This window comes from Dreissena polymorpha, chromosome 4 (assembly GCF_020536995.1).
Source record: "Dreissena polymorpha isolate Duluth1 chromosome 4, UMN_Dpol_1.0, whole genome shotgun sequence".
In the NCBI taxonomy this organism is placed as follows: Eukaryota; Metazoa; Mollusca; class Bivalvia; order Myida; family Dreissenidae; genus Dreissena; species Dreissena polymorpha.
Genome location: NC_068358.1, coordinates 42,559,076 through 42,585,017, shown reverse-complemented (window position 1 = coordinate 42,585,017; position 25,942 = coordinate 42,559,076). Strand labels below are relative to the sequence as shown.

General features: G+C 36.1%; 1 protein-coding gene across 15 annotated transcripts in view; it reads left to right on the top strand.

Moving 5' to 3' along the window:
* Positions 1-25,942, top strand: part of LOC127879225 (focadhesin-like) — a 444,547-nt gene that overhangs the window by 360,523 nt on the left and 58,082 nt on the right. For all 15 annotated transcript variants that reach the window (XM_052425945.1, XM_052425946.1, XM_052425939.1 and 12 more), the window contains 11 exons: positions 6,148-6,274; positions 11,850-11,908; positions 16,993-17,068; positions 17,423-17,557; positions 18,517-18,661; positions 20,444-20,632; positions 21,058-21,272; positions 21,641-21,729; positions 23,202-23,243; positions 23,616-23,841; positions 24,182-24,281. In XM_052425945.1, coding sequence (XP_052281905.1) covers positions 6,148-6,274; positions 11,850-11,908; positions 16,993-17,068; positions 17,423-17,557; positions 18,517-18,661; positions 20,444-20,632; positions 21,058-21,272; positions 21,641-21,729; positions 23,202-23,243; positions 23,616-23,841; positions 24,182-24,281 — 1,403 coding nt within the window. The remainder of the gene's footprint in view (positions 1-6,147; positions 6,275-11,849; positions 11,909-16,992; positions 17,069-17,422; positions 17,558-18,516; positions 18,662-20,443; positions 20,633-21,057; positions 21,273-21,640; positions 21,730-23,201; positions 23,244-23,615; positions 23,842-24,181; positions 24,282-25,942) is intronic.

Sequence of the window (25,942 nt, the reverse complement as noted above, 5' to 3'; positions counted from 1 at the left end):
GCAATCGTATATCGCAGTGTATACCGGTATGCTGTACAACGTCAATAATGCAATTCACAGAAATCGATCCAGCAGGGTGTGCGATTGTTATACATTCGTCCATTGACATAAACTGGAATATCTTGCCTTCTTGGTGAGTTTTTGCAATAAATGAGTTTTTGCCATAATTTCATGAAATATACTTAATGAACCATGGGATTATGGTTCTACGACCTTTTAAGTCTCCTGTACAATTATTTTCAGGAAACTTCTTCACAGGTCAAATATCATATCTCAGAGAGACATATTTTTACTGATCCAAACATGTGCCACTACATGTCTGGCCATTATTTACTTTTAGTTATCTCTACAGAAGAATGTTTTTCTGTTAGATTTTCAATCCTTGTTACTTGTGCAAGGATAATTCCATCAGAACTGTATAAAGGTTCTATGGAAATTCATTTTTGACTGGGTATTCCAGAGCATAGTTATTACCTTAATCACTCTGCTAGATGCATAGAGGTTTTACTCATATTATTCTTGATGATAAGAAATTTGTTCTTTTCTTCATCAAAGGATAGAGATTATGCTTTCGTATACCTTGTTTTGTGTAAGTCATCGCAACTCTGTGCTGTCTTACATATTTTGGAACTGATCCAAACTATGGAACGTCAACACTATGTTTTTCGTTCCTTTACCTTCTTAAGCAGTTTTGACTTGTGTTACATGTTGGGATGCTTAATGAGCTCCCTATGAACCTTTTTCATCAGGCTTATTAACAGTTCCAATATAATTTTAAGAAGGTTTTCCTTCTTATTATGGCTTTTACCATACGGAGAAGTGAAATTCATGCTTTTTCTGTTGAATACGACCAATTCCAGTTGGATCTATTGTCGTTTTCACTTTGTTGTGTCAGCCAGGATTCCTTGCTTAATATCAAGTCCTCTATATGGCTTCTACCTTCAAGTTTCCAAGTTTTTCTTAAACTGGTAGTCATGAAGATGAGGATAAACTTCTTTGGGCAATCAGGGCTTTGAAGTTCTATCTCAGCAGTGTTAGTCGGAAGTCCATTCGAGGTTCTCAAAAGACACTCTTCATTTCCCCAAAAAAGGGGGGGGGGGAGATGTGTCTGCGGCTTCTATTTCTCGGGGTTAGACCTCGACTAAGGAAAGTTACTCTTATCCTATCTAAGGATTCATTCCTTTTTTGGATCTGACTGCATAAATTAAGAGCTCTGTCTGTTTTGTGGGCATATATTAATCACACCCCACTTTTTGACGTGCTCTAAGCTGTTTACTGGAGGAATCCGACCACCTTTGTCATCTTTTTATCTTCGTTTTCTGAAGTGCCAACAATACAATTTGTATATGTTTGGGCTTGTTGTGGTTTCACTAACGGTAGTGTCCTCTTTACGGCATAGACATATTACTCTGTCCGAGAAGTCATAATTAATACCGTTTTAACGAAGATTACTTGATATCATTAGCTGATAACCCTGTTTATGGGTTCTACTGTGTTGGGAAAATATATACGAACCTTTCCACCGCAGCTGCAAAATCAGCATACGATAACAGGTCAGTATTTATGACATTAAAACAAAAAATTTAAATAAAATTCATTTTAATTATTAAATACTTACCTGTTATCGGAAAGTCCCACCTCCCACCCGGCTATTCGATTAATATTTTTGTATATATATTGAAAGAATATTGAGGGTTGGTTACCGATTTTTGGCTAGGTTGCATTGCACTATGTTTAACCTGGCCTGTATTACGGTATTGAGGTGGCGGATTCCCAGTTAAAATTTCGGATGAGTTATTTCCCCTTGGAAAGTATAAGCATACGATAACAGGTAAGTATTTAATAATTAAAATGAATTTTATTTTAAAGATTTGTATTAATTAAAATGCTTGTAAATTTTAACTCAGGATGATCCCTAATGATTTTCAAATCAAAACATCAAATGTCAAGGTCTCAGGGACTTTTATGCTGCAATTTGGAGGGATGCATATTTTATACACAATTCTTGTTGTGCTCAGGGTGAGCTTTTGTGATCGCCTTTTGTCCGTCATCCGTTGTCAACATTTGCATTGTTCAATCTCTAGAGGCCACATTTATTGTCCAATCTTCATGAAATTTGGTCAGAAGATTGGTCTTAATGATATCTTGGATGAGTTTTAAAATGGTTACGTTTGCTTGAAAAACATGGCTGCCAAGGTGCGGGGCATTTTTCCTTATATGGCTAAAGTAAAATCTTGTTAACACTCTAAAGACCACATTTATTGCCCAATCTTCATGAAATTTGGTCAGAAGATTAATCCCAAGAATATCTTGGACGAGTTCGAAAATGATGCCGGTGGGTTGAAAAACATGGCCGCCAGGGGGTGGGGCATTTTTCCTTACATGGCTATAGTAAAACCTTGTTAACACTCTAGATGCCACATTTATTGTCCAATCTTCATGAAAGTTGCTCAGATGATTTTTCCCAATGATATCTTGGATGAGTTCAAAAATGATAGCCTTTGCTTGAAAAACATGGCTGCCAAGGGGCGGGGCATTTTTCCTTATATGGCTATATATGGCTATATTAAAATCTTGTTAACACTCTAGAGGCCACATTTATTGTCCGATCTTCATGAAACTTGGTCAGAACATTCATCCCAATGATATCTTGGACGAGTTTGAAAATGATGCCGGTTGGTTGAAAAACATGGCCGCTAGGCCCGGCCTGCGGGGCATTTTTTCATATATGACTATAGTAAAACCTTGTTAACACTCTAGTTATGGTATAAAGTGCTGCTTTAATGTATTCTTACAATGAAGACAATGTTAAGTTAATATCCTTCCTATTTTGCATATTAAACTTGCAATAATCTATAGATTCTTAAAATTAAATAACACCATTAATTCATAACCTCTTGTAAATTATTTATTTAATTCAGTTGCCCAATCTACATGAACTTTGGTCAGAACATTTGTTTCCCGTGTAGTAAAGTTTGGTTTTATTATGTCATTATTATGTACCATTAACTGTATTATTTAATTTTTCATAACACAGAATTTTCATTATTAACATAACTGTTTTAGTCATTATTACTTATGGTAAACCTATCAACTAAGAGATAGCTGAAAGAAAGACAACATGTACACAATTTTGCAGTATCTATCTCCCTTGTTTAACCCGCTGAGTCATGTTTCCCAATCTATTTTTACTTCTGCTCTAGAATTTGTTAGACCCCTTGGTTTCAAAACACTTAAAGGGTAAATACTTCAAAATGCTTATTTTTCTAGTATAATGACATTTTTGGCTAAGTTGTAATTTCTTGTGTAAATCTGTACTTTTTGTTTTGTCACATTTGTTATCAGTTTGTAGCAAATTAATCTATAATAATGGGAACTATTACTGATAAGCCATCTTAAATTCCCTGCAGATATTGATCATTGCAGAGGGTAACTTTTTCGGGGAAGCTGTATTAAGCCAGCTTTTCACCTTACCTGACCTTTGTAAGTGTCCAATAAAATTCAAATAATATTTCCCGCGACTAGGTACGAATGAATACACTTCATTTATTCCATTGGCTAATTTAAGTATACCACCAGAACATTGGAAACATAACCGCGTCTTTGTAACACTGTTTTACTGCATGAAACAATTTTATCTCTAATGAAAAGGCTTCATAGATAGAACAGTTTTACACTCAATTCTCGACATCAATACAGTTTGTGCGTGCACCTTTTATTTTCAGAGAATTACCAGCGCAAAAGCGTTTATACTTAAAGGCTATGTTCTCATATTTAGAACTAATACTTCCATATTCCTGTCAACATGCTAACATGTAAAAGTATAAAGAGCAGTGGAAGCGAGGCCTCACTTTAATGCATTGCATTTCAACCCGCGAGGTATCGGGTCGATTCGCGGCCAGTGTGTGAATGTCAGAGTTTATATACAGGTCATCACCGGAGTTCGCGGCCAGTAAAATGATCGTTATATAATAAAGACACTATCCGTGAACTAGGTGACCTGGAATTTTCTTTAGACCAGAAATATGTTAAATGAAGATATTCAGCAATATAATTATGGTATATCAATAATAGATTCTTAATGTGTTTTCAACAATGCAATATTAAATATTATTTTTGATTACTTTAACAATAATTATTCCACTATATTGATTAATGTATTAAGCATTAGCGCGATGATTCTCGATACTGTTAATAATCGAATCAAATAGCAACGCCCGACAAACCACTGAAACAGGTTTGTTCGAAGAACGCGCCTATAAATACGGATACTGCGCGTGTGGTCGGTTGATTCATATGTTTTAATTTCATTTCCATTCTTCTTTTTGTTTTCTGTTTTGTATCTATAGGTTTATGACCAGCAAAATGTAATAATGTAAAATAAGCCGCGAAAACTCCGCGTAACATCCCGTACTGCGTGTGATGCAGCTAAGAACTGCACAGAAAAAGACATTCGCTATCCTTAAACTATCAACGCCGTATATCTTTTTTAAAGATATTTCTTGTAACCACTCAGCTTTCTTAGCCAGGTAGTGCCTGATACAGTTAGAAAACCAGCATGAGTTGCCCTGAACAAATTGATAATGACCACAGACTAACAGAATCATGATTCCTAGGTACTTAATTACCCTCTCACTGTGCTCTATGCCATATGTTAATATCAGTGGTCAGTAATACAAGCTAGTTGAAGTGTTCGATATATTTTATTTCACAGAAGGAGCATTAAATGCATGTTTTTAACAATTAACAAAAAATATGTAATTTTAATGGGAACTTCATATCAAAACAAGATTCCATAATAATTCACTCTATATAATCATATTTAAGATATGTTAACACATAATCAAATGGATACTCTATGAAAACAATAAAGAAATAATTTCAATTATAAGTTTCTGGAGATAGAAATCAGAATCAGAATAACCTTCAAAGTCAAGATTTACCTTTCTTATTTGCAGAGTTCATTTATCAAGATTTAATCATTTTCAGGCTTTATGTATTAAAACGATGTCAGAAAATTGAAAATAAAACGGTAATGAATGATACACAATATTAATGAAATGAAATATAAAATGTATACATTTTCATATTTCTAAATTGTTTAGTGCAAAACAGCCTACTGTTGAATAATATGTTTATAAAATTATATTTAAGTAATCGGCAATACCTTTAGTTAATTGAATTACAACCAATCAGCGGTGTCATCCTGACCGGAAATTTGTCGAAGTTTGTCGAATAAATATTTCCGCATTACATAAGTTCTCACAAAGTAACATAACCCGTAACCATCCCGTGACGGTTCACTTGCGTAAGCTAACGAGACCGCAATTCCACACCTGGATACGACAGTTGAGTTCGAAAATGGTTTGGATCTGTAAAAAACATGGCCGCCAGGGGGGGGGGGGTCTTTTTCCTTATATTTATATAGTAAAAAAGCTTGTGAACACTCTAGAAGTCACATTTTTTGCCTAATCATCATGAAATTTTGTCAAAACATTAGCTATGTGGTTGTCTCGGACGAGTTTGAAAATGGATGTGATAAGTGGTAAATCATGGGCACCAGGTGGTGGGGCAGTTTTCTTTATATGTATAAAGTGAAAACATGTGAACAGTCTAGAAGACACATTATCTTCATGAAATTTTGACATATCTTGGAAGAGTTCAAAAATGGTTCAGGTCTGTTAAAAAAAACATGGCCGCCAGGGGGCCATTTGTTGTTCATTCTTCATGAAACTTGGTTAGAACATTATTGTGTTTCATTGATATCTTGGGCTGCAAAGAACAGGTCATCTCAGGTGAGCGACTTTGGGCCTTTCAGGCCCTCTTGTTTTTAATTTAACTGCTGATATTGTCATTGAAAATCTACCAATAAGGTTGATACTTTGATGATGACTTGTCCATTTAATGATCCTGTCTGTCCACAAATCTTTATTCTGTCTAGTACACCAATAAATCCTCTTTAACTACTGAGCGAAAACTGCATTTAAATTACCTTCATATGTTATAATCATTAAGAAAGGAATTTTTGATGCAACAAGTTTTATCTACTTTACAACATATAATGGATTGGTCTGCATAATTGAACATGTTTCATCTGGGCATCAGAATCTGGGACACATTTCTGATTATTATTTCGCCTGTTTGTAGACCAGAGCAGCATGGGGCAGACATGTTAGGTCCAATATCTGACCTTCTCAACATGTGTACAGACACACTGAGTGCACCGGTAGCAGCCTTGGCATTGGAGGCCCTTTACTTTATATGTGAGGCGGAGGTAAGATGAAAAGTGACCTTGATTTGATCATTTGAATTAACATAAATATATGTATGTCACATATATGTGTCTGGTACACAGCAATAAATACATGTATTTTGCATAAAAGTGTCTGTCACACAGCAATAAATACATGTATTTCACATATAAGTGTGTGTCACACAGCAATACATGTAAATGCATGTATTTAACATACAAGTGTCTGTCAAACAGCAATGAATACATTTATTTCACTTATTTGTTTGAATTTAAATATGTTTTTAAATATGTTTGACTTTGGTCTGTGAAATTGTTTTGTCTGTTTATCATTTCCCATGGGTGGCTTTAAAGACATATGGTATCTGCATTTGGCGTTTATATTTTGTTACTGTCAGGCACTTGCTGCATCATTTTGAAATCAGCTTTACCTTTGCATATTTTATGCCATGGATAGGTTTTACTGATTAGTTTGGTTCCAACAAAAGTCCCTATAGCAACATTTTGTCTCATATACTCTGCAAGTCATAAAATCAAACATAGGCGCTGCATATTTTGGTGCAGATAGCTCCATCTTGGTCACAGTGAGATAAAGTCTCACTTGTTAGTTACTTGCTAGTCTGCATTCTTCTATATATTTACAGCTTTTTTTATTTTGTCCCCCCCCCCACACACACACACCCATATCACAGGTGGTTAGCGTGTGGCTATGATATTAATTAGTGAAAACATCATTTTTAATGATAAATAATCATATTATAACGAAAAATTATCTTTTCTGAAAAAAAAAATCACTATCAAATATAAATATAACAAGGTATGCAACTCGAAATCACCCCAAAACAGGGTGCATCGCTTTGAACAGCCATGTCTTCATCAATTGTGCAGCAATTTTCACGATCTCGGTCTTATTCAACGCAGAAATAAATTTCCTTTCTGGAAATGTATATGTCTTGCAATAGTTTTACACATGCTGGGTCAACTTTTTAGAAATAACACGTTTGGTTGGTCCTGCAAAACATGTTGTCACAGATTAACAAAATGAAAGCAAACTGTATTTTTTTATAAGTGAGCGCAGTAACAATAATGAAATAAATCTCAATTGAATGTATTATGATTATGGGTAATCCTCATTTGAAATTGATAAAATTGATTTGATTATAAATGATAAAATGCATGTTTAATATAAATGTTTAGATAACCTGAAGTGTCTAAAGCTTTAAACTTAATTGTATACTTATTCACAGAGCCCTGGGAGTGCTTTTTGTTTCTTCTGAAATTTTAATTGTGTTAGTTTACTTGACCTGTTTAGTTCCGATGTTTGAATCTAGCAATTAAAGGCATTTGATGGCACCATTTAAAGAAGCCAAAATCTGTGAACAAGTCCCTATAAGTCTTTAACTGTGTCCTATACTTGTAAGTTAATTCTTGGTAAACAAATAGCAATCCTGTGGGTGGCCGAAAATACCAAGAAATGTTCATGCCATGTTTCAAGTACTTCCAATCTATTCAGACTGGTTGGTGATGTTGCATATAAACCTGTGTATTACTGTTGGCCAATTTATTCTCTTTGATAGTTCTCACACTCTTTTCGGCATGCATGGGCCACTGATTTTAGTTCATTGCACCACTGCAAAATGTGAACTTCAGCTTATTGTCATTAAATGTGCTCTAATGAATGTAGATTAAGGTCTATATTGTCTGACTCTAGTCATTTTGCTTAATGAAACAAACCTGGTGCACATTGATAGGTATTAATTCATGTTTTATACATGTATGTTTTACACATTTTGTTGAAACTTACTTAGAAACAATGTTCAGTATTGTCGTAGCCATTTGGTGAAAAAACTAGGTAGCAAAAGGGCAAATTAAAGACACATATGGACACCAGTTAGCAGGTTTTTAAATTGTTAAATCTGGTGAAAGACATATGGTTATCTTATCCCTCTTGTTAAGCAAGATAGTAACTTGGTCAGGAAATGCACACCCTGTTAATTATAATATCATGATGTGATGTATTGGTATATTGGTCATTTTATAAGCTCGGCGTTTTCAGATAAAACTCAAGGTATTGTCATAGTCAGCTCGTCGAGTCGTCCGCCGTCCGCCCTGTCGTGCTAAAACCTTAACATTGGCTCTAAAATCAAAGTGCTTCCACCTACAACTTTGAAACTTCATATGTAGATGTACCTTGACGAGTTCTACACGCCACACCCATTTTGGGGTCACTAGGTCAAAGGTCAAGGCCACTGTGACCTCTTAAAATAATAATTCTGACAAGCTTTTTATTTAATCAAAACTGCACCTGTAGCCAAGCGTTGCACCCGTTATGCGGTGCTCTTGTTATAGTAGTTATATAATTATAGTTATAGTTATGCCCCCCTTCGAAGAAGAGGGGGTATATTGCTTTGCTCATGTCGGTCGGTCGGTCTGTCGGTCTGTCTGTCGGTCGGTCTTTCCGTCCACCAGGTGGTTGTCAGACGATAACTCAAGAACGCTTGGGCCTAGGATCATGAAACTTCATAGGTACATTGATCATGACTCGCAGATGACCCCTATTGATTTTGAGGTCACTAGGTCAAAGGTCAAGGTCACGGTGACCCGAAATAGTAAAATGGTTTTTGAATGATAACTCAAGAACACATACGCCTAGGATCATGAAACTTCATGGGTAGATTGATCATGACTCGAAGATGACCCCTATTGATTTTGAGGTCACTAGGTCAAAGGTCAAGGTCACAGTGACCCGAAATAGTAAAATGGTTTCCGGATGATAACTCAAGAATGCTTATGGCTAGGAGCATGAAACTTCATAGGTACATTGATCATGACTGGCAGATGACCCCTATTGATTTTCAGGTCACCAGGTCAAAGGTCAAGGTCACAGTGACAAAAAACATATTCACACAATTGCTCTCACTACAACGGAGAGCCCATATGGGGGGCATGCATGTTTTACAAACAGCCCTTGTTAAAATGGTTTCCCTCTAGCTGGTGCAACCAATCCATTTCACCCTGTGTGTTTTTTGTCCCTTAGCGGTTTCAACGGTCAGTCTGTCCGTCACACTTTTCTGGATCCTGCGATAACTATACAAGTTCTTAATATTTTTTCATGAAATGTGAAACATGGATAGATGGCAATATGGACATTATGAGCATCATTTCATTTTGTTCCTACGTAAAAAATTCTGGTTGCTATGGCAACAAATAGACTAGAAATACTGCTGAAAATGGTGGTTTTCTGGATCCTGCGATAACTTTAAAAATTCTTCATATTTTTTCATGAAACTTGAACCATGGATAGATGGCAATATTGAAATTATGCATGTCATTTCATTTTGTTTCTACATCAAAAATTCTGGTTGCTATGGCAACAAATAGACTAGAAATACTGCTGAAAATGGTGGTTTTCTGGATTCTGCAATAACTTTTAAAGTTCTTCATATTTTTTCATGAAACTTGAAACATGGATAGATGGCAATATGGACATAATGCATGTCATTTCATTTTGTTCCTACGTCAAAAATTCTGGTTGCTATGGCAACAAAAAAACAATAACTGACAATGGTGGAATTTCTGACAATGGTCCGGGGACCATATTGCTTGGCAATCTCTTGTTTATTCTACAGTACTTTTGTTATGTTTTTATGCCCCCAGAACATAGAATCTGGGGGCATATTAAAATCGCACCGTCCGTAAGTCAGTCAGTCAGTTAGTTAGTTAGTTAGTAAGTTAGTCTGTCCGGATTAGTTTCCGCTCAATAAGTCAAACAATTGTCATCAGATGTTCACCAAACTTCATGACAATGTGTAATAACATCTAGGTCAATTTCGATAATCGGCCAAATTGACCCAGACACTCTTGAGTTACGGCCAATGAATTATCGTAAAAAAAAAATTTTCTTCTTGTTTCCGCTCAATAACTCAAGCAATTGTCATCAGCTCTTTACCAAACTTCATGAAAATGTGAAAGGCAATAACATCTAGGTCAAGTTTCATAATCAGCCAAATTCACTTAGACACTCCTGAGATAGTGTCGGCCCTTGAATCATCGAAAAATTGTTTTTTTCTCGTTTCCGCTCAATAACTCGAGCAATTGTCATCAGATCATCACCAAATTTCATGTAAATGTGTGAGGCAATACTCTCTAGGCCTTGTTTGATAATCGGTCGAATTGACCCAGACACTCTTGAGTAATGGCCCTTGAATTATTGTAAAATTGGTTTTTTTCATGTTTCCGCTCAATAACTCGAGCAATTGTCATCAGATCTTCACCAAACTTCATGAAAATGTGTAAGGCAATAACATCTAGGTCAAGTTTGATAATCAGCCAAGTTAACCCATACACGCCTGAGTTATGGCCATTGAATCATCGAAAAATTGTGTTTTTTCTGGTTAAAGTTTTCGTACTACCACAAATATTTCCTATGTCCTTTGACATATTGCTTTAATATTTTGCATACTTGTTTACCAACATGACAACAACCGAGAAACAATAGCAGACTACTGAATAAATCATTTTGACAGAATTATGGCCCCTTTTATACTTAGATAATTGAACATTTTGCTTAAATTGCCATAACTTCTTTATTTATGATCAGATTATATTAATACTTTGACAAAAAAACACTTACCTGAGTACCACAATGGATTCCACCCAAACAATACCCCACGCCCCAACCCAGCATCCCTGCCCCCCCCCCACCTCCCCCCCCGAAAAAAATATTTTGTATTATTTGGAAGATCATCTAATAAATGACCACACCCCACATTATACCCCCCTCTCCCGCCCCTACCCCCACAATTTTTTGTCTTCCTTTTTTTATTTTAGAAAGATTGTCTAATAAATGACCACACACCACATTAATTCCCCCCCTCTCAACCCCCCCCCCCTACCCCCCCCCCCCCCCAATTTTTTTTTCCTTTTTTTAATTTTTGAAAGATGTCTAATAAATTATTTAATATGAACGATTTCCTCATGATGGCTTACGTTATACTGTCAAGCACTCAAATAGTGGAGCGCGTTGTCCTCTGACAGCTCTTGTTTTATGCCTCGGTAGGATGGCATATAGCAGTCGCACTGTCCGTCAGTCTGTCTAATCGTTGCACTTTTGCGTTTAGCTTTAATTTGATAAAAGCTCATAATTTCTATGTCGATGCAGATGTGACCTTCATATTTGGTATGCATGTGTATATAGACAAAGCCTTTCCATATGCGCACAAATTTTGACCCCTTTGAACTTGAACTTAGGGTCCGCATTTAGGTTTCGAAATCTGCGTATAGGTTTCGAAAAAGCGTTTTTTGGGGCATATGTCTTCCGATGGAGACAGCTCTTGTTTTTTTTTATTAATATTTTTATAAGTTCTTCTGTATTAGCCTGTCTTAATGTGATTGAGCCATGCTGTTGAAATACTGGGCTTAAGAAGTGTGCCAAAGTATCTTCAGATTAGCCTTCCTTAAAACAAAAATAAATCCTTTGATATGGAAAGTTTGGCCCCTTATAAGCCTGTACAGCAAGTGCTAATCTGACACAATAGTTTGTGCAAATCCATCAAATTAAAGCCCAGTTTTCCCATAGTGCTGCTATATTGTTTTGCAGGTGATTGACATTGTGTCCACATGGAAGGTGTTGGAATCTCTGCTGCTCAGAGAAACAAGGTCAGTACATTATCTAAAGCAGATCCATGGTGTAGTGGTATCACACTGGCACCAGGACTCAGCAGTTGAATTGATCTACTCAACCCTTATGAACTTACTTGCCAGTGCACTACATGAGGTGCTTCACACATGGCACCAAAATGCCTTGGGTCTTCTCCCCAACTGGATGTCATGTGTATCTCAAACAATCTCTTGTAATCAATCAAACTAGTAATCTCAGGGACTATGGCCCTAGGGAAGAATCCTATTAAACTAGTTAAACAAATGTTACAAGCTGCTGTCTACTTATAAGGTATGACTTCTATTCAAGCTGCTGTCTTCTTATAAGGTATTTACATCTATTTAAGCTGCTGTCTACTTTTAAGGTATTGACATCTATTCAAGCTGCTGTCTACTTTTAAGGGAATGACATCTATTCAAGCTGCTGTCTACTTATTAGGTATTGACATCTATTCAAGCTGCTGTATACTAATAAGGTATTGACATCTATTCAAGCTGCTGTCTACTTATAAGGTATTGGCTTCTATTCAAGGTGCTGTCTACTTATAAGGTATTGACATCTATTCAAGCTGCTGTCTACTTATAATGTATTGACATCTGTTCAAGCTGCTGTCTACTTATAAGGTATTGACATCTATTCAAGCTGCTGTCTACTTATAAGGTATTGACTTCTATTCAAGGTGTTGTCTACTTATAAGGTATTGACATCTATTCAAGCTGCTGTCTACTTATAATGTATTGACATCTATTCAAGCTGCTGTCTACTTATAAGATTTTGACATCTATTCAAGGTGCTGTCTACTTATAATGTATTGACATCTATTCAAGCTGCTGTCAACTTATAAGATTTTGACCTCTATTTAAGGTGCTGTCTTCTTATAATGTATTGACATCTATTCAAGCAGCAGTCTACTTATTAGGTATTGAAATCTATTCAAGCTGCTGTCTACTTATAATGTATTGACATCTATTCAAGCTGCTGTCTACTTATGAGGTATTGACATCTATTCAAGCTGCTGTCTACTTATAAGGTATTGACATCTATTTAAGCTGCTGTCTACTTATAATGTATTGACATCTATTCAAGCTGCTGTCTACTTATAAGATTTTGACATCTATTCAAGCTGCTGTCTACTTATAAGGTATTGACATCTATTCAAGCTGCTGTCTACTTATAAGGTATTGACATCTATTCAAGCTGCTGTCTACTTTTAATGTATTGACATCTATTCAAGCTGCTGTCTACTTTTAAGATATTGACATCTATTCAAGCTGCTGTCTACTTATAAGGTATTGACATCTATTCAAGCTGCTGTCTACTTTTAAGATATTGACATCTATTCAAGCTGCTGTCTACTTTTAAGATATTGACATCTATTCAAGCTGCTGTCTACTTATAATTAATTTTATCATAAATTATCCTTAATAGAGGCATTTATTAATGGTTTAAACAACGTAGGGGTTTGCTAAGGAAGACAATCCAATGAATAAATTCTTCATTTAATCAAAGAGTGTTTTTTTTGTGAGTATTCTATGCTAGTGGTATTCAAATATTTTCAAACATTTTAATATCAATATTGAAAGTCTGGCACGGTCACTGGATTCTTATTGTCTGTCTTGATAAAAATGTGAAGAGAATTTGTGTGGCAATGGAACCTAACTGATTAATAACATGTGCATAAGCTGTTTAAAATTTCAAATACATATTTTCCAGTAACTTCTTTTACAACCTACATGACACAATTCCTGACATATGAATAGGGAAACTTTTGACAAAGATTCATAAGAAATGTTGATGATTTTACATTATAAGCTGTGTACAATCTTGATGACATTTCAAATGGCCAAATCAGACTTTGTATTGGTTTAATAACCAAATGTTGCAAGTTTTACAAATCAAGCATTTCCCCAGGATTTTGGTCAGGCACAGCCGCAAGACAGCGTAGAAGGGGGTTGGTACGGGAGGGGCCGGGCAGATCCCCCCGTTGATTCTTTTAATATTTTCTACCTGTCCTAAATTAAAATCTACACAACTTTGGATCTATTAAAACACACAATTTTTATTATTTATTTATTTTTATTAATTGTCCTCAATTCATTTCATTTTCATTTAAGTAATATTATTTTAAATAACAAGCAGAATAACAGTAGGCATTAGAACGCACACATGATTGAAAGAAACTACAACAACAATACAGTTACATATTTTACCAAAAGTATGCAAATAAACAATGCTAAATTAAATAAAATGTTCTCTGTAGCTTCTCCTGGTTCCAGGAATCCACCATTCTTCTGAAGTCCACTGCCTCAATTTCTGGCCTTTCTACATGTATGCTGACAATCATCAGACCGTTAAGGACAGCAGACATCAAAGGAGAATGATTTTCAGTCTTTACCCTTTTCATTGTGCTTAAAGCTCCTCGCAGTCTGAAATAAACACAATTTGTAATTTACTCTGAAATTAAATCTTTTAAATAATTTTGATTTAAATAGGAACAGATATTTAAGCAAAAAAGTATCTTTCGTTTGTTTTTGTGTTGTTGAAAGCCTAGTCAAGAAACTACCAGCGCTAGATGTAAGGAGGAGCAGGCCAACAGCTGCCATCTTGTAGAGATGGTTGTGGCTGTTCAGTAAATGGATGGTTACCCACTCAATTGCCTCATCGGTCTTCTTTTCTGTGCGCTGTAGGCTGCCTTGAACTTGCCATTTGTTCAGTGTTGCGTCAATCGGAAGTAAATTTGTCAACTTGGACAATCAGCACCAAATTAAATTGTTCACCTGGACAATCGGAACCCAAATAATTTGTCATCCCAGACAATCCAGGCTCCTGACTTATTGTTAAGCTACAATCCAATAATTTGTAGCTCTGGACAATCAACTCCTTCATACCTGACATTGGCTACCATACATATTGGATTTCAATTTAAAGTTTTGTTTTGCTTTGGGTTGTGTAAGAGTTTCTGGGCGATACAGAAATGTGGTAAATAGATTGAACACATTCAACAGCATAACAAGGATTCGTCCTAGTACCACTGGGAAAACGGCACTCTTCAGCTGCCTAGGGCCCTGAATCCTGAAAGCATCAAGGCCATTGAGAGGAATTCTGCGCTGCCAAATTAATCTGGTGCCGATTGTCTTGGCAGACAATTGAATCAGTTGCAATTGTCCTGGTCAACAAATTTAGGAGGTGGTGATTGTGCTGGAATCCAAAAAAAACATGCAGGGTGCAGTTTGCCGGATGCTGTTTGTCTGGATACAATCGTTCACATTTCTTATCTGAGCCCCTCATGTACACACAGCTGATAAGCATGTGCATGGTTTGATTGGTCATTTTCCGAATATTGTCAGACAATATTCAGATCAGAGCTTGCAAGCACTTGTGAATTTTCTAGAGTCTCTGCAACATGATCAGAAAAACAAGAGCCGCAGCGAAATTGATTTGATGTCCAGGCACCTCGGAGCGCCTGTGCTAATACCACCTGGGGAAAAGCCTTCAATAGTTTGATGAACAAGTAATGTTTAATAACGTTTTGGTTCTCAGTTTTTGTTGACAAACAGTCCACCCATGGAGTCAATTTTTAAACAGTTTGCAGAGATGCTAATGTGGACATTTTCCCCAAAAGCTAAAACATTCTGTTTATTCTCACACATTTTACATTAGTTCTCAGTTTGTCTTAGGCATGTCCAGAATGTTCTATGATTTTATTTACAAATGTTGAAAGTTGGACAATAGCAGGATGAATTGTAGTTTCAGTTTTTGTTGACGATTGTTCCACCCATCGCTTCAATTGTTAAACAGTTTGCGAAGATGCTAATGTGTTTGACGTCATTGACATTTTCCCCAAAAGCATAAACATTCTGTTTATTTTCACACATTACAAATTATTTGTCTTTTGCATGGGTGGTATGATGTTGCAACTCAAGGAGTTTTTTCCATTGGCATACCCTCGGTAGGGTGCATGGCATTTAGCGGTCTGACTCTCTGTCTTTCTGTCGTTCTGTCCATCGGTGCGGCATTCTGTGTTCTTGAGTGGGTTTTTTTACGCAATGCTTTCAGATATTGAGCTGATATGGTATGTGAGTCTACCTAATTGAACTTCAGATAAAGTGTGAAATTGCTTCCGGTCCATTCATGTTTGATGAAATAATGGGCTTTGGACTAGGAAATCTTCTCAATAATTACTGCTTTCTAGAGTTTTTTACACAACGTTTTCAGATATTTTGGTATGTGAGTCTACCTACATGACTTACAGATGAAGTGTGAAATTCGTTTTGGTCCTTTGATTTTTGGTTAAGTTTCCAGCCTTGTTTTCTCTTATTAATAAATAGCTTTTGTGTGGCTACAAAGTGCAGAAGTGGTCATTGTGTTTCACAAAAACTGCTCTTGCTGGTATGTGAGTCTACCTACATTACTTACAAATGAAGTGTGAGTTTTGTACTGGTCCATTGAGTTTTGGCTAAGTTATGGGCCTAATTTTCTCAAAAATTGCTGCTGTGTGTCTTCAAGAAGGGGGCATTGTGTTTCATATACACAGCTCTTGTTGGTATGTGTGTCTACCTACATGACTTACAAATAAATGTGTGAGTTTCGTTCTGGTCCATTGAGTTTTGGCTAAGTTATTGGCCTTGTTTTCTCAAAAATAGCTGCTGTGAATCTTCAAGTAGGGGGCATTGTGTTTCATAAACACAGCTCTTGTTTAAATTACATTTTCAGGAAAACCTTTTTTTCTACTTTGTAAAAAAGACAATTTATTCCTTCTACTACCAGTTTAGGTTATGATATTAAATTTTTGACATAATTGTTTCTCATGAATTCTTAAAGGCATTTTGTGAAACATATAAACTTTATATAGGAATGAACCATTTAGTGATGTTTTGATAACTTTGATGTAAATTATAATGAGAATTCTGAGTTCAATAAAATTGTATGAGTCTTCGATTTCGACAGAAATTTTCTTAAAATATTGTATTTAGACATAAAAACACACACTGTATAAATGTGAACCTATTGATCATAAATATGAGCCCAGTGACAAACATTGTTAAAAACTTTCATCAAAATGGACTGTGTTGCTGTATTTCAGGAGTGTGGTAGTTGAGAAGATCTGTCAGCTGTTGTCACTGGTGCCAAGGCTTGCTGTCAGGACAGAGGAATATCAGGTATGTAGAGTAGCCAAAATCTCACAGAATGCAAAAAAAATACATTTAAGCGTAAATGTACAAGATAATAAATGTCACTCATTTTATCTGTTCAAATCTGGTTGGTACAAACTGAAATGATACAAAAACTCATGAGGCAAAAACCAACCATTTTGTGTGACCTTAAGTGTGAAAATGCAATTTAAAATAAAAAATTCATTATTAATAAAAACATATATAAATATTTATTTTACTGATGTTGTTTTTTATCCTAATTAGAAAATGTATGTCAGTTGATTATAATATGTCAATAGTTCTTGTATATGACTTTTCTTCTTAATATATTTTTGTTTTCATGCTTACTTGTGTTTCAAGGTGTTTCTTGAGGAAACAACATGCCGACTGTGGCTGTACACACGGACAGATGATCAGCGTGTGATAACTGCGGCCTGCAAGTCACTGGCACACTTCAGTAGGGAGACTTTCAAGGCATCACAAATGAACTTTCAGGTTATAATTTTTTTATGGAAAAGATCATATTTGTTTGATTCATAACTATGGTGTTGGGAAATTTACCTTACTGCTAGCTGAGGTTTGTATTTATTTTGACCATAGCATGATGGTATCTTATTTCATAATAAATGTTTGTTTAACCCTCTTGCGGTCACAATAGTTGCGTTTATATATGTACATGTGTGCATGTGCTTGTAAGGACAGGAAAGCTTGTCTTGAATGTACTTTTGATATTCATCATGCAACTTTAAATAACTTACCACAAATGATTCCCCACCCTATATAAGACTTGTTTCTTGTCACACTTAGAGGTCAAAGGTTATTTTTTACATATGTATAAAATATCCTTACTTTCTCTTTATGATAATTGGTCATGCTTTTTCAACATTACTGAACACAAATGACCACCATAAGGGGACAGGGTGCTGCGTGTATTACCAGCCTCCCTACCTCGATACATTTAGTCAAGGCCATACTCAATGATCGATTGACAATTTGATGATAAAACAGCTTGTCAGGACTGTGACTTAGACATGCTTTATGTAATTTGTAAAAACCTTATTAAAAAAGTCGAACATAAGGAGACAGTGTGCCATGAGCTACACATATTTCCCTACCTCAAAGGTAACGGTTAATTAAGTTCACACATGAAATCAAAGGTCAATACTGGCCATAAACCAGCTTGTCAGGACTGTAACTTTGTCATTCTTCATGCACTTTTGAAACAAATAACCACAATCAGGAGACAGCCTCTTGCATGTCAAACATCCTGTCCCTACCTCAAAGGTCAAGGCCACACTTAAAGGACAAGGGTCAAATATGGCAACACAAGCTTTCTTGACTGTAACTTCATCATTTATCATCTATTTATTGATGTTATTGAAGAGTTAGTATGTTAAAAATTATGTGTTTTCATGGTACCAGCTCGCAGAATTCTGTGTTTTCTTGGTTCTCAGCTCATAGAAGATTTTGTGGCTCAAGCAAAATCTTGTCTAGAGGAGGGAGCCAGCCAAGATGTTCCTATGGATACACTTGTACCTAGTGTTCCTGGTGTCTGCTACGTCCGCCTGCTACAGCAAATGAGTGGAATGCCCTTAAAAGGTGGGGAAAAAAATTTATTGTCAGTAAAAAATGTTTGTTAGAGAAAAAACGTCTGGTTGTTTTTTTTCCTTTATAAAAATGTTTTTTCTTTCCTTTTCATGTTTAAATGTATTCCACTAAGAATCAGTAGTTTTTTAATCCGCTTTACAATTGTGGTGTGTGTCAAGGGTATTTTGTTTTAAGGAAGTTTGTTACATGCCTTGTGTAACATGATACCTCAAAAACTTTCTTTAAACAAACTGCAGGCTTTTATCACAAAAGTAAGTCCTAAGCCTACGAACAGCATCGGAAAATAAAGTTCTCTTTGAACTTAAACAACTGTTTAAATAAATCATATAAAAAATATTTATACTTAATCAAATATTGTTATTCGTCTGTCAGTTAACAAATTCTTTATTGTACTGATGATAAGTTTTTAAGCACTGTGACTAAACAATCAGTATACCCCCAAAAACAAAGTTAAGGTGGGTATATAGGAGTAAACTTGTCTGTCTGTCAGTCTGTCGATCGGTCCGTATGAAGTGTCCGCTTTCTCATTCAAGTTGTTTTCATCCGATCTTCACCAAACTTGGTCAGATGTTGTATCTAGATGATGTCTAGGTCAAGTTCGAATATGGGTCATGCTGGGTCAAAAACAAGGTCACAGGGTCACTTAGTGCATTTTAAACATTGAGCATGGTTTCCCCATCTCTAATTTTACCCCCACAAACAAAGTTTAGGGGGTATATAGGAGTGAACTTGTGTGTCGGTTGGTCCGTATTAAGTGTCTGCTCTCTAATTCAAGAAGTTTTTATCCGATCTTCACCAAACTTGGTCAGATGTTGTATTTAGATGATGTCTAGGTGAAGTTTGAATATGGGTCATGCCAGGTCAAAAACTAGGTCATGGGGTCACTTAGTGCATTTCAAGGATTTAGCATGGTGTCCGCTCTCTAATTCAAGTAGTTTTCATCCGAGCTTCACCAAACTTGGTCAGAAGTTGTATCTAGATGATGTCTAGTCCAAGTTTGAACATGGGTCATGGCAGTTAAAAAACTAGGTCACGGAATCACTTAGTGCGTTTTAAACATTGAGCATGGTGTCCACTCTCTAATTCAAGTAGTTTTCATCCGTTCTTCACCAATCTTGGTCAGAAGTTGTATCTAGATGATGTCTAGGTCAAGTTTGAATATGAGTCATGCTGGGTTAAAAACAAGGTCACAGGGTCACTTAGTGCATTATAAACATTCATCATGTTGTCCGCACTCTAATTCAAATAGTTTTCATCCAATATCTTCACTTAACTTGGTCATAAGTTTTATCTAGATGATCTCTATTCCAATCTGGACATGGGCCATGCCGGGTCAAGAACTTGGTTACTGGGTGAACATGGGTCATGCCATATCAAAAACTAGGTCACGGGGTCACTTAGTATGTTTTACACATTCAGCATGTTTTCCGCTCTTTAATTTAAGTAGTTTTCATGCGATCTTCACCACACTTGGTCAGAAGTTGTATCTAGATGATGTGTAGGTCAAGTTCGAACATGGGCCATGCCAGGTCAAAAACTAGGTCACTGGGTCGCTTAGTGCGTTTTAAACATTGAACATGGTGTCCGCTGTTTTTTGTGAAGACAACATGCAAAATATTATGTGTCAATATGGCATGTGGGGGTATTCAACACGTCTGTGACAAAGCTCTAGTTATTTAATTGCTATCCTTAAGATTTCGAAATAAATTTTTATTACCAATAAATATTATACATTTTGTCTAAAGTATCCATTTCCTTCCATCTTGCCAAAAGGCTTCAAGGACTTGATGGCTGCCATGACTGCTGAAGAAGTGTCCAACCTTCCTCGTGGGATATACTACACATCACTACGGCGACCAGGGGCATCGACCAATCAGAACAAAGCAATCGCAGGCATACCAGTGACCATTCAAACCCTGTATGAAAAGTCCAAGCAGATTGGCCTGAGACCCAGTCTTGCTGGTAGTGTTTATTTTTTATCTAGTTTGTTCTTAATAAATGATAAAAAAAATACATACTTAATTTACCATCATGAAATGTGCTATTCATTTTCTTATAGACCTTATTTGGAACTTGACAAGTCTTAATATTTTAACTCCAGTAAGCACGTAAGTCATATGAAAATTTGCATAAGGACTGAAGATTTGAGGTTACTTTAGTTTGAAATACAAGTCATAATCCCTGAAATGAATGTGTAATTAAATCAAATGAAAATTAGTTAGTGGAAAACACAGTTCTGAATATAATGTTTCTATTTATATATTGTGTGTTTTGTGTAGTCCATAAAGTTCAAACACGTTTAGATACATGTATTGTATCAAAGGAAATCGAGGTAGCATTATATGTATCTTTGTATGTTGTAATCAACTCTGTATACTCCCCCGTAGCGGCCCTGCTGTTCTGCTATGACCCGCCCGTGGAGGTAGGTCGGGATGGTCGCCCACGTAAACACTACAGCATGAGTCATGGCAAGCAGTTCCAGCAGATGTTCACATTGTTGCTGCAGGACGTGCAAGCCCAGCCCTCCAACTGGCAGCAGACGACAACCCTGCCTGGGGCCTGGGCAGCATTCATGGAGCGCTTGTTTGCTTCCATGATGCAAGTACGTAATGTAGCATGTTGTTTAATTATTGTTTATGGCTGTCTGTCTTTTGTTAATAAACATGGATTTACCTAAAGAGGCAGTTTAATCACCCTCTAATGTTTACAAAAATATTTAAGCACACTTTTTTTAAAGCGTAAAAAAATATCCATTTTTTTTAATTGTTCGCCTACTTTAAAACTAAATTTAAACTCTCAATATGTTGTTTTTTTAAGCAGATGCATCATAACATTTAGTTGGTGGCATGTTTAACGTTGATATTTAAATATTTTTAATTTTTAAAAGCCATTTAACCATTGTTAATGTTATTCTTATAATCGTGAATATGGGTTTTAAATGCATGTGTGCTACCACATGACTGTATATAGGCAAGGAAGACTGAGATCGAGGCCCAACTTAGGCGAGACTTCATCGATACCAAGGAGTCCCAGGAGAAGACAACTGCAGCCTGGCTCTGGTCTGTACCCATAATATTCACATGAAAGTAAACGGTAAACCCTACACCACTATACACATTAGAGTTTTAAAATTATGCATATGTGAACAAATAGTAAATGGTAACTATGTTTGGTTGAGCATTGATTTTAGCTTACCTGAGCACAACATGATTATGGTGAGCTTTTAATTGTGATTACCTTTTTCTTTTGCGACTGGTCCGTGGTCAACTTGTCCCTTGTGAACACTATAGTGGCACCATCTTTTGCCCAATCTTTATGCAACTTGCTCAGAAAATTTGTCTTTAACCCCCCGTTCTCACAGAGCTGCGACTTTACGACGACCATCTTCCTGATCAAGCCACGATCTGAAAAAGGCTAGGATCGGGGTGGATTGAGGCCGATGGTAGACTTAATCGAGCAATTTGGCAAATTATGGTCTTTATTTTGACTTTTTTTTCTTTCCTTCTTGTTTCTTGCTGGCCACGATCCCGCTACGCTTGTTTTGAGCATGTTCAAAATAAGCGTGGCGAGAGCGTAGAGCTCTCCGATCATGAAGACTCTACCGCGATCATACTGCGCTTATAAAGACTCCACTTCGTTTCTTCTGCGATTTGTCACGATCGGCCACGTTTTCGGCCACGCTTTGATTGTAAAAGAAGCGGCGTCTATGTGTGAATGGGGGGTAAGAAAAAGCTAGTGAACACTCTAGGAGTGACTTTTTTTGCCCAATCATCATGAAATTTGCTCTAAACATTTGATCAAATTTTGTTGCAGCCAAGTTCGATATGGCTACAGTAACACATTTTGAACACTAAAGAAGTCACATTTTTTGCGCAATTGTCATCAAGCTTCCTCAGAACATTTGTTCTATTGATATCTCAGTGGATGGCGAAAATGGTTCTGGTTGGTTGGAAAACATGGCAGCAAGGGGGGGAGTTTTCCATTTACTGACTGTGCTATAGTGAAACATTTTGAACACTTTTGCCCAATATTCATGAAACTTGTTAAAAACATTTGTTCTAATGATATCTCAGCTGCTTTTGAAAAGGATTCTGGTCAATGGGTGTCCCAATGGGTGGGACACTTCCCTATACGGCCCAATAAAATGTTAGGAACATTAATATTTTAGCTGAGTTTGACAAGAGTTATGGGCGTTTCAAAAACATGGCTGCTCGAAATTTGGGCAGTTTTCTTTATATTGCTATAGTGCAATTTTGTTAGAAGTCATAACTTTGTTCAATGCCTATGGTGTTTGTTCATTACTTTAGTATCTTTTTTAGTTATATCTCAGCAGTATTTTGAAATGTTTCTGGTCTGTTTAAAAACAATGGCTGCCAGGCTTATTGTTTAATTACACTGTCGTTTTAAAACCTTTTATACACTCAAGATTTTCCTTTTTTCTGATCTTTTTTGTTTTAGATGTCCATATAATGTTTTTCTTCTCTGGCAGGATGTTGTTATTTAATTGTTGTATTACTCTATTGACATACAGGGTTAGGGACACGGTTACAGATGTCATAAAGAAATCCACACGGTACTGTTTGACTCTTAAACCTGCTTCTGATTTGTGCTTAGTTTCTTCAATTGTTAAATGTATTATCAACCAGAGACTGTTAGTTTATTTATACTTAGTGGATTATAATGAAATTTCCTATGACATTTAGTACTTAAGTTACAAAGAAATAAGTAACAGTGCACTGTTTTGTCATAAAATTATCAAAACACTAAGCATGTATTGGATATTGAACCCAAAAGTTCTGTAGAAAACTTCTTTCTATGCAGGTTTTTTGTAAATAAATTTGAAACCATGACCACTCATGCCTAAACATATTTCTTAGTGTGATAAATGCTTCATTATTTAGCATTTAATTGTAACAGTCACTAACTTATTCACACTTCCCTGCAGAGGTAGCCCCACAGTTCAGTTCAATGCTATACTAGCACTGACTGGTTTGGCCCAGGCAGTTCAGCGCTTTGCAACCAGCCTGAGCAAGGAGGAGATGGCAGCAGCCAATCAGATCACAGAACACATCAGCCACTCCCATTGGCTTATGCTGTTATTAGACAGTCTCATGTCATTGGTGGATTTCACTTTCAAGCCAAAGGCTGGTCTTATGGGATTCTGTCAACAGGTGTGATAAACATTAAATTTATTATGCTTTTTACTTATACATGTATATTTGTAAAACAAAGCCACTTAAAACAATCTGCTTAAATACTACGACAATCTATTTATTACTGCTACACACCATGTTAACTTTTGAATATGAAGTAAATAAAAAAGAACTATTGGATTTACTGTTATGTTTTATCAGTATGTTTATTGCAACAGTATTTGATAAAAAAACAACTTATTTTAGCATTGTCGGGTCTCAATATCATTCAATTCATTACATCAACACGACTCCTACTGTATGTATGCTGATGGGTGGTTTAAGCATGGACTTTGCAAGCTGTGTATTTGTGTTGTAGCGCAGTGCAGATGATCGCCTCCCCGCAAGTGTATTGGCGCAGGCTGCAGCGGTCCTGGCTCTCTGTCACCTGACCTCCATCACTATGGCTACATATAATGGTCTGTCAAACATGGGGGTCATATAAGATTGCTTTGAATAAAATATGACCTGCAAACTGCCATGTTAGGTAGTCTTGTTGCTTTTTTTATTGTTTTATTTTTTTCTGCTGCCTAGATGGACTTTTTTTTTAGCTAAGATGATGAGAATTATTAAAATCCATAATAACATAAGATCAATAATAAATTAAATTTTACCTGGAACTGGTCTGTGTGTACTTGTTATGTACTTATTTATCACATAATAAGTGATAAACTCCCAGAAACTCCCACTTCTGCAACTTGTTCCAGTCTATGTATGCCCCCATGGAGAGGGAGGCAATCTAGCATTAAACTTGTCCATCTGTTTGTACATTCTAAACTTAAACTTGCGTTTGGGACCTTAAATACTCTGGTTGCATATGATTTTGCTTATTACATGTTTAAAACAAGTTCTTAATTTCTCCTGGTACTCATTTTTTTTCATGCAGATATTTACCAGATAAATGACAAAATCACAGTAAGTAAGTGGGATATATGTATATCTTTTTGTACATGATTCCTGTATGTGAGCTAACCTTAAACTTCATTTCATGCATGAATATATTAATGTACCACTACTGACCTTTATGCCTAAATATATACAAGTATAATTATGATTAAAACATTCATCTTGTTGAGCTCTATTAATGTGTAAAATGTAAGCGGTGATTTCACGACGGTATTTTATTTGTGATTATTACATCTCAGGGCTTATCTTGACCTTCTAGTTAACCTTTGGCTAAAGTTGAAAAAGGAAGCAAAAACATTTTAGAATTTAATCTTTTAGTTAAAAACCATTTACAATATCAAGGATTTTAATGAAGTCGAAGTTTAGTAGAGCCGGGTATCTTGGGATCCTTTTTCCATCAGCAACTATCAAAATGAGATAAATATAAGTGAATCCAAACTATCATGATATCAGTTAGATGTCTTGTATACACTGTAACTCCAATATAAAGCGCTCCGTTATAACGCTGAATCCAATATAACGCGGAGGGTGCTTGGATCCCATTTTTTCTCCAACCTTGCATTTGATTTCTGATTAAAATTCGTATTATGCAACTTCATGTATTTTCAGACAATTCAAAGATGGCGGCAATCACAGTCATGTTGATTGCTTTATTCAACCGTCCGTTGAACCGATTATAATCGCCTCGAGGTTAAACAACACCGACAGCTAATTGGTTTTAATCTGTTGTGTAATGTCAATAAAGGTGTGAAAAACTCGCGTGTCAGTGTTTATTACATGTATTCCTCATCAGAGCGGTTCAGTGCGATAATTTCCATAAGTTAAGTGCACGCGGGATAGTTATACAATTCAAGTAATTCAAAACGATTGAAACATTCTTACTTTGATATGGTTGCAGTTCGACTATGTTAAATGAGCGGCTGTGAAATATACTGCTACTGTATAAAACAACTTTTTCTGTCATTTCATTATCATTCTAGTATTATGTCATTTAATCTTTCAGTTCGTCTATAAGAAATTAAATAATGCAGACGATTTATTAACATGCGAACGCAGTGTACTGGCAATTGTTAACAGAGTTTCACTTTCATTTTCGCGCGGTATCAGAAAGTCCCCGGGAAACACGTTTTTTGCATGCGTATGACGCAATAAAACATTTTTTTGTACATGAGTC